The sequence below is a fragment of the Chelon labrosus genome, assembly GCF_963514085.1.
Source record: "Chelon labrosus genome assembly, chromosome: 4".
NCBI classification, from domain to species: domain Eukaryota; kingdom Metazoa; phylum Chordata; class Actinopteri; order Mugiliformes; family Mugilidae; genus Chelon; species Chelon labrosus.
Genome location: NC_140340.1, coordinates 9,744,672 through 9,753,856, shown reverse-complemented (window position 1 = coordinate 9,753,856; position 9,185 = coordinate 9,744,672). Strand labels below are relative to the sequence as shown.

Sequence of the window (9,185 nt, the reverse complement as noted above, 5' to 3'; positions counted from 1 at the left end):
TGACAAGCAATACTTTAAAAATATCCATGTTCACACAGTGAACAAACCTCCACAGGGCGGTTGTTTCATGGACAAACGCGATAGTATATCCAAAAAACGAAGGCAACTGAATTTAACTAGCCTACATGTATTTGTTATTGTGGCAATAGTAGTTGCAAAAAAAAATAAAAATAAAGCTAAAACAAAGTCAGCTAGACTAGATAAGTTTCCTTGAAGATGTTTCTCCACTCATCCAAGTGGGTTCTTCTGTTCTAAATAACTAGAGGGGCGTTTATGTTTTTATTAGGAATATCAACAGCAGTAGAAATACAGTTTTGGAAAGCATAAAGACGATTGATTTCACACTGCTGCAATGTAATATTTTTTTTATCTGCTATACAGTAAATAATGACTGTGTTTATTTTAGGGGTGGATCTTTTAATGGTCACTATGAAAACACTGGGGACGTGTTTACTGATGATATGACCACGTTTCAACCATCCACGTTAATGATCAGGCTGGGTGTAGTTCCACCTCCCGACCAGAGGGGGCGCTGTTCGAGTCTAACCACTTCACACGCAGCCGAGCAGCCGAGGTGTCCATTGAAAGTCGGAAGTTGTCTTTTCGCTAATGAAACTTGACAAAATGGCAGAAGACAACAGTTATGAGTCGATGCTCTGTGTAAAGCCAGAGGTTCACGTTTACCGGATCCCGCCGCGGGCCTCTAACCGAGGATATCGGTAAGATTTAATCGGAAAGTAGAAAAGTTTTCTCGCTGGCGACTCGACTCGAGGCGAGAAGCGGTCGGCAGGCTAAGTTAAGGGAAATGCATCCATTATCGGACAGCAAGTTGTCATGGTACTTTACATTTTGCAAATTCTGTGCAAAATTTCTACTAGTCAGTTATGTTATTACTTTTTAATAGTTTAGATAAGTAGACGGAGCTGGTATACACATGCTAGCTAGCTAATTAATAAAGCTAAGTATTACGAAATACCACTCCGCAGCTTTATCTGCTCACGGAAATGGGACACAAATACTCCGACTTTTTTCAGTCTCGTGCCTGCGAATTACAAACCATATTTAATAAGTTCATTTTGATCACGTTAAGCTTGAAAAATTATAACATTAGTGCATTACCGAAAGTTGTGGTAAGGTGTGACGACGCGTCCGATAATGGATCTAGCCGTAATGCTAGCGCTAAACGCGTCCAGTAGTCGGTGAACTAGTTGTTGGTCAGCATAACATTTAAATGTGTTTTCTGAAGCTCACACTCGTTTTGTCGGTGAAAGTTTCACAAAGGCAACTTTTCCTGGAGTTTTCAGCGGGATTGTGTTGTTGTTCGGTTGTAAGGAGATATTTTTGACAACACAATTTTAGTCTGAGGGCTACGCTAAATAACAGAAACACAATCCAGTTTAACAGCACCATAAACTACATCCTCCAAAATGATTATATAGTAGATTTCTAACATTGATTCAACATAAACTGGACAATAAAACAGTCATGAAGGGAGATTTAGAGCAGGACAGTTTTAGCAAGTATTAATTTTCACTAGTGTATCTGATGAACTGTATCTAGTAACATTATAAATAAGTCTGTCCTGCTGTGAAGATTTATTGAAATGAGCCATTCAAATAGTTTTTGACATACATTAAAAGGCAGAGTGTGTCATGTTTGTTTTTTTACTTTAGTCTCACTGAAAGCTTTCAGTTTTACTTCCCCTTATTGTCAACAGCTTCAGCTGCATTTGTGAAAACAGGGATAGAGAGTATTAAAGAGAACTGCACAAGCCTCTCAGATATTTAGCAGCGGCTTTCCTGTTTTCGCAGCGCTGCTGACTGGAAGCTGGATGAGCCCGCGTGGAGTGGCAGGATGAAAATCACCGCGAAAGGGAAGATGGCCTACATCAAGTTAGAGGACAAAAACACAGGTGAGTGGTATTTTATTCAGGAAGGCGACATTTAGAAGTGAATTACTTTTAGAGCTGAGCTGATCAGTCAGAAACTTGGCAAGAAACCGGCCGTTGTTGCCACTAAACAAAGGGAGACTGTTAGCAGGTAAGTGTTGTGTTTCACTTTGTAATTCACATTCCCAGCATGAGTGAAACTGGCTTCTGTGTTATAATCCCGAATGGGCTGAAGGTCTGATTTGGGTTTTCCGTAAAAATAAAAGATACGAAAGAAGAAGATGCTGCGTCAGTCACATTAACAATGTTAGGTTTTTAATTCTGCTTTACCTGCTCTATCCTTGAGACATGATTACCTTCCTGTAACAGGAAACCACCTCTAAGTCTGTGTTTGGTGTAAATGTCGTCTTTGCAGGAGAGCTGTTTGCGCAAGCTCCAGTTGAACAGTATCCAGGTTGTGTAGTTGAGTCGGTCACAGATTCCAGCAGGTATTTTGTGATCCGGATAGAGGATGGCAACGGTAAGACATATAAATTTATATAAAACTGCTTTTATTCAAATTAGGATGAAACGGGAGGTTCTGTATACTGCTGTAAATCCAATATTTTGATGTATCTTTGAATATGTGTGAATATCTGCTATTTTTACACATCCACGTGTTCCTTGTGCACCAAGTGCTCTAATGTGCTTTTGTTCTTGCACTAAAGGGCGTCACGCTTTTATTGGTTTGGGATTTGCTGATCGTGGAGACTCCTTCGACTTCAATGTCGCTTTACAAGACCATTTCAAGTAAGCCTCCATAAAGTTTTCACCATTTCAGCTGTAATTTACTGTTTGTCTGTAACTATCTGCTGTATATGCAGAATGTGACCTGTACATGAACAGAATTATGTGTAAACTAGAAGTTCTGAAAGAATTTAAGTTAGATAATTTGTTAAGTTCAGATATTTTCTCTAAAACATCAAATCACTGGGAAATTAGGTTAAAGGTGCTTAGTTAACTTGATCTCTATAAATCCTATCCAAAATGATTTTTAGTGACAATTAATATGATCTTAACTCTGAAGGTGGGTGAAGCAGGAAGGTGAGCTCGCAAAACAGGAAGCCTCTCAGAGCGCAGCACCTAAACTGGACCTGAGCTTCAAAGAGGGACAGACCATCAAGATCAGCATTGGGGTGAGCATGAAGCCCCGACCTCACGGATAAAATCAATGAGTCGAACGCTGGCAGGTTTTTAAGAACAATGTAAACTGTCATGGCTGTCCATCACAGAACATCAAGAAGAAGGAAGCAGGCGGCGCCAAAGCTCGGCCTATGGGTGGGGGTCTGCTCCCTCCTCCTCCAGGAGCGAAGCCCGGAGGTGTCCTGCCGCCTCCCGTAGCGCAGCAGACAGTCTCGGCTGTACAGACTAATACCGGTGATGATCATGCTTTCCAACTGCAGCAACATTATGGATGCTTGCGTATTGACATATGTTGACATATTTATTTGTTTCCATGTCCAGCCACTCTTTTAGACTTCGGCTCCCCTGTCCCTGCGGCCCAGCCCAGCTCTGACATGTGGGGAGATTTCACATCTGCAGGTTCCAAGTAAGTTTTTCAGGAGACACCGCCCGCACCTTTCTTTCTGTGACGCGTAATCACGTGATTCCTCATCGTCTTCTCCTCTCCTGCACAGCTCCAGTAAAGATGCTGCCAAATCAGGATGGGTGCAGTTTAGCTGAGTCGTAAGGAAACGTGCACACACTCAGGTTCCATACATTCCTCGGACTGTGGCAAAAACAAACTAAAAGAGACTTCCCGGCTCATTCACCGCAGGTTCACACACAGGCCTCTTACCATCACACTGTGGAGGAACAAACATTAAAACGTAAACATTTTTTACAATCTTACTCTTTTTTTCCCAGACTCTGCTATGCAGTAGGAATGATTTTAGTCGTCAGGTAATTACTAAATTGTAAAAGCGGAAGTGTCCGCTCTCTTTGACACGAGCGAGCGGTATCGGTGGCTGAAGGGAAAGATTGTTCGTCACACTAACCTGGTAAAATGTTTGTCCGTTGCCTTAAATCAAATGATCCCTTCTTCAACTAGTTTTCTAGACGTTTCACTGTCCAGAATCAGACTTGATTGTGTCCTCATCTCTGCATCATTGTCCGTGAATTATCTCTTGAAACCAGCACTGCTCATCTCAATGTTTTTCTTTGCCATTTGGGAAAAATAGTTGAAGTGTCCCCGTTTTGTTTAGCTGTATACCGTATGTTTTGTTTGTAACTGTTTCTGTCTTTCTTGTTTTAGGTAGTTCTTTCAAAGCTTTATTGAAGTGCGATGATTAGTTTTACATTAAAGCTCTTACTCCATCGAAAATACCAAGATTTATTTTTTAATCACTGTGACAAGGAAAAAAAAAAAAAGTCATGTTCATCAGTTTGTCTGTCACTCGGAGTATCACCATGTCTATGTTTGTCTTCGTGTACGGCCTTCATGTGTCCCTTCCTCAGGCGGATTTTTAAAATGTGCCTTTTACCCCGCTGGACTGTCCTGGCTCTTGTTGAAAATTTGCATCGAGTATTTGAATAAGTGCCTTTCTGAAAAAGAGTATATGAAATGTAAACCCATGTTTTCTTGTAAATAAACTATATATTTCATTGCTTTGTTTCATTGTTTTACATCAGCAGGTCCGTGCATAGAGAATTAGATCTGTGGTTTTGCTCTTCACAGCTGCAGGGTGTTTTCAGACGTCGGAGTTACAGAGGTTTATTGATCGTACAGCACATGAGGCTAAAAATAGCTCATTGTAACGAGGATGTAACTGCCATGCTTTTACTAATGAGTGCAATCAATTAAATACCATGAGTCTTTATTAATTGCCGCCTGTAAACATTTTAAGGAAGCTGGCCCAGTATGAGACATTTTCTCATAAATCTGTCACATTCAGATATTTAAATGCAGCTCGTTGAAGATAAAGCAAAGAGCAAAACTTCTTGAAGTAACAAGAGCTTGAGAATATAATATAAGAAGCAGAAGTGGTGCCATAGAGTCCCACATGAAGGAAGCAGATGGGGACAATAGCCTGTACGCTGGTGGAGCTGATGGGCTGGTGGAGACTTCTGTTGGGAACCAGGATGAGGTGAAGTGACAAAATCAGAGAGTGCAGCCGATGCGACGGATCACTGGAGAGTAGCGATGGCGAAACCGGATGAAATTATTCTGACAGCGATGGAAAGCAGAGGTGATGCTGAAGAAATAGACCAAACCGATATCAGGGGGTTAGGGAAGATGTGTGAACAGATAGATCTACATGTAAAACAGTTTGTATTGTAAGCTTAATATATTTTGCAAATAAAATTAGACATAATTACTTAAAGTATTAAAAATATATATAAAACATTTTCACTTTGGGCTGCACAATGTTACTCTGATATCTGATAGAGAGATAGTTTTCATCATTAAGTGTCTTACGTGGCTGTTATATTAATGATTGCTACCAAACCATAGGAACAGGCTTCAAATAATTTAAAAATAAAACCTTAAAATATATTTTTTTATAATGTGTTTCCGGTGTGTTTGAGCTGGAGCTGGCCATGTATGGTGGCACAGTGGAAAATATTAAAATGATAACATTCAAAAAATAATTAATATTTCTGTTTCCTTTCAGTTAGCATCTTTATTATTACTGTTGGCGTCAGCACAAACAAAATATAAGGCTTCATATCACATTTGAAGCTAATAGCTAATCTGATACTAGTGTTTGTATCTTACCTGGTATTTTATAAGGCCTCAGCTACATTCATCATATTTCATCCTCCCCTAAACTTTCCCAAAAAGTGAATTAAGATACCTCTTACATATAGGTTCACCTGTCTTTTTTTTCATGATAATGCACTAAGTCCACTTCCCCTTATTTGCACTGAAACAACAATTGCCGCTTTTTCCTGTAAGTGAAGCTCTCGAACTCGCTTGTTAAATAAAGTTCCTTATATTGTGCTGCACATTAAAAAGATCATAAAGACCTTCCATCAAGAAGAATGCATAAAGCGTAAGGACTGCAAGCTCAGGGAACAGGGTACTAATAGCTCTGCTGCTGCTGCTGAGCTTCTTTTCAGGACCCACATGAGCACAGTATATACAACCTGTCATTATCTCACGTCTTTCTATAGTGCAATATTTGGTGCAACTCCTATTGGAGTTTGTTTTTATTCACGATATTCATGAATGTCAATATGTATATTTAACCTCTTTACCACCTCAACCCTCAATTTACACTAGTTTGTTATTTCAACTTGTGGTTAGCTACTGAAAACCTGATGCAATATGTAAAACATATATACTTTTATATAGTGTCTCTTGTCTACCTTATTCTATTTTTTGTTTCTTTTTTGTATTTTGCACTGTTGTTCCCTGCCGCTGTAACATCCTGATATCCCCACTATGATGAATAAAGTCCTATCTTATCTTATCTTTTCTTATCTTGTTTTTCTTCCCTTTTTCCTCCCCCCACTATTGTAATTTCCCCATTGCGGGATCAATAAAGGTTTCATTCATAAAGGTTTCATTCATCTTATCTTGTCTTAAAATGTGTTGAGATAATTATTTTTTCCAGCAAGTGGGAATTTTTAAATTATTTTCATTTAAAACTTTTAATTCTAGATGAAATTTCTAGATTCTAGATGGAATTTCAAAATAAAAGCCCCTTAAATTCTCTAATGTTTTGCTACTTTCCACATGATTTTAAATAAACATAAAAAAAAAAAAGAAAACTGCCTGTTTCCACAGACTTATTCCACTAAACACTGATAATACACACCCTCAGGATGTCACCCGGTAAATATCAGGCTACTCTGATGTGGAATTTCAGAATAAAGGCCCCTTAAATTGTTTTATATTTTAGATATTTTCTCAACCATTTCAGATTACAATAAAAAGAAAACTGCCTGTTTCCACAAACTAATTCCACTTCACTCTGACAGTACACAACCTCAGGATGTCACCCAGGAAATATCATGATAACAGTAGACCAGTGTGTATACAGACGGGTCTGTTGAACTGGAAGTCCCTCCCCGGAAAAAGCATGGAGAAGATTTGGGAACAAGGCAACACATCCTGCAAGCAGCTGATGATCCGCTTCTTTCCAACTGCTGGCGTGGGTGTAGTTTATTTCTGCCTTCATGGTGTAAAGACCCGCTCGGAGGAATGGACAGATCAGCCCTGAACAGCACGATCAGAGCAGGTGAGGTTGTTTTTTTATGAGACAGGGAAGCGGATGTTTTCAGTGCGAAAGCTGCAGCAGCAGACACGACATCATGTTTATGTTTCTATTTGCAGCGCTGTTATATTCAGACTGTTTCTCTCCACGGTAGCCTGGGTCTCAGTCTGTATTACTGCAAACCAAATGATTAATTCACCATCAGTTTATTTTTAAAAGATGCTGCACGACTTCATGAATAGCTCCCTCCTCCTCCTCCTCATCCTCCTCTTCCTCCCGCTTCCAACTCCTGAGACTTTTGAAAACTTGGGCGTGTCTTTCTGGATGTAATGTCTCTGTTGTCCTGGTTTTTGGATACAGATGATGATGGTGACGATGAATCAAGAGCTGAGTGTTTTCCCTTTTAACAAATATTGTCCTAAAACAGGAGATGAAGCAGTTTATTGTGTGATCAGCTGGATGTATCAGTGGTTCACTATCAGTGTCATCTACAGACAGACCAGCAGGGGGCGCCACACGTATTAATCAATTAAAACTTAACTGATTAGAGCTGTCTCATGTTGGGTAGTTATAATTTAGATAAGGTTTTTATTTGTCACATGCACAGTTATACATAGTACAATGTATTTTTTGTACCTGCAGCCAGTAGTAAAAAAAAGTAATACAGTAAAAACAGTAATAATTGCACATAGCACACAAGGTAAACAATATAAGAATAAATGTAAAACTCAGAAAAATAACATAAAGTATAGAGCATAAACTTGAAATGTAAACTTAAAGAGGGTAGCTCATATATGCAGAGTGGAGCAGACGGATAGCATGGGGATAGAAACTCGTCTTTGTCCTCGGACAGCGGAAACGCCGGCCTGATGGCAGTGGGGCAGGGGTGTCAAACTCATTTTAGTTCAGGGGCCACATACAACACAGTTTGATGTCAAGGGGGCCGAACCAATAACACGATAGCGTATTTACCTATGAATAACGACAACACCGAATGTTTCCCCTTGGAATAGCAATTACCTTTATTGGAAAAATTGCAGTTAATGTCTTCAGTGTAATTTTTGCATTTCGCGAACTCATCCCGCGGGCCAGATTAGACCCTCTGGCGGGCCGGTTTTGGCCCCCAGGCCTTATGTTTGACACGTATGCAGTAGGGAGAAGAGAGAGTGTCTGGGGTGACTGGGCTGTTCCAGGATCTTCTCGGGCCCCTTAACCTGCAATGTTTAGCATGCAGGTTGGGGAGGGGGGGTTCTGATGGTCTGCTCCGCTGAACAGACCACTCTTTTGAGGGCCACAAAGTCCTGCCTGGTGCAGTTTCCCCATCCAGGTGGTGATGCTTCCACACAAGATGCTCTCGATGGTGCAGGTGTAAAAGTTCCTGAGCACCTTGAGAGGGAGCTTAAGGTGCCAGGTCACATACAGAAAAATAGTTTGGAGTTAAGTCCAGTGGCTGACCATTAATTTGATTTATCTGACCAAATGACACATTTATTGCAATAGAATAAAACAAACTCATTTTGTCAGTATGTATTTCATTATTGTGAACACTGATGCACAATAATAACATCAAGAACATCTAACTGTTAAGATATTCTTGACTCTCTATAAATGTGCTGTAGGCAGTCACAACTGCGTTTTAAAACAGCTTTTTTCTTGACATATACACATATACACTTGTCACATCATTAGGTACACTAGCACTAAGTCTTAGCTTCATGACTGTTATAATGTTAAGTTTGTGTTGAATCAGTGTCAGAAATGTGGTTATTTAACTGTATGGTCATTTTGGAGGATGTAGTTTGTAACGATGTTGAACTGGACTGAATTAAGAGTGTTTCTGTTATTTAGTCGAGCCCATTGACTGAAACGGGGTTACCAAAATAATAGAAACATGTGCCAGTACAACGCAATACAAATAAATAGTACTACACACCACTGAATCATCACCTTTCTCGGTTATTTTTGTAGAAGCATGCTAATCGCCATTACCTACCTGAAACTGAGATTTAGTACATCTAACTGTTATATCAATATGGATTTATTTTGTGTACCTAATGATCTGATGGGTGTATTTTGTAGTAAACATGTCTGGTTTC

The 9,185-nt window shown here is 39.7% G+C and overlaps 1 protein-coding gene across 1 annotated transcript; it reads left to right on the top strand.

The window, feature by feature from the left end:
- The first annotated feature begins 575 nt into the window (after positions 1-575).
- Positions 576-4,534, top strand: necap2 (NECAP endocytosis associated 2). Its single transcript, XM_084542271.1, has 8 exons — positions 576-719; positions 1,812-1,912; positions 2,304-2,408; positions 2,596-2,677; positions 2,955-3,063; positions 3,160-3,304; positions 3,392-3,476; positions 3,565-4,534. The coding sequence occupies exons 1-8, from the start codon at positions 610-612 to the stop codon at positions 3,608-3,610; spliced, it is 783 nt and encodes a 260-aa protein (XP_084398397.1). The 5' UTR covers positions 576-609; the 3' UTR covers positions 3,611-4,534.
- Positions 4,535-9,185: the final 4,651 nt, after the last annotated feature.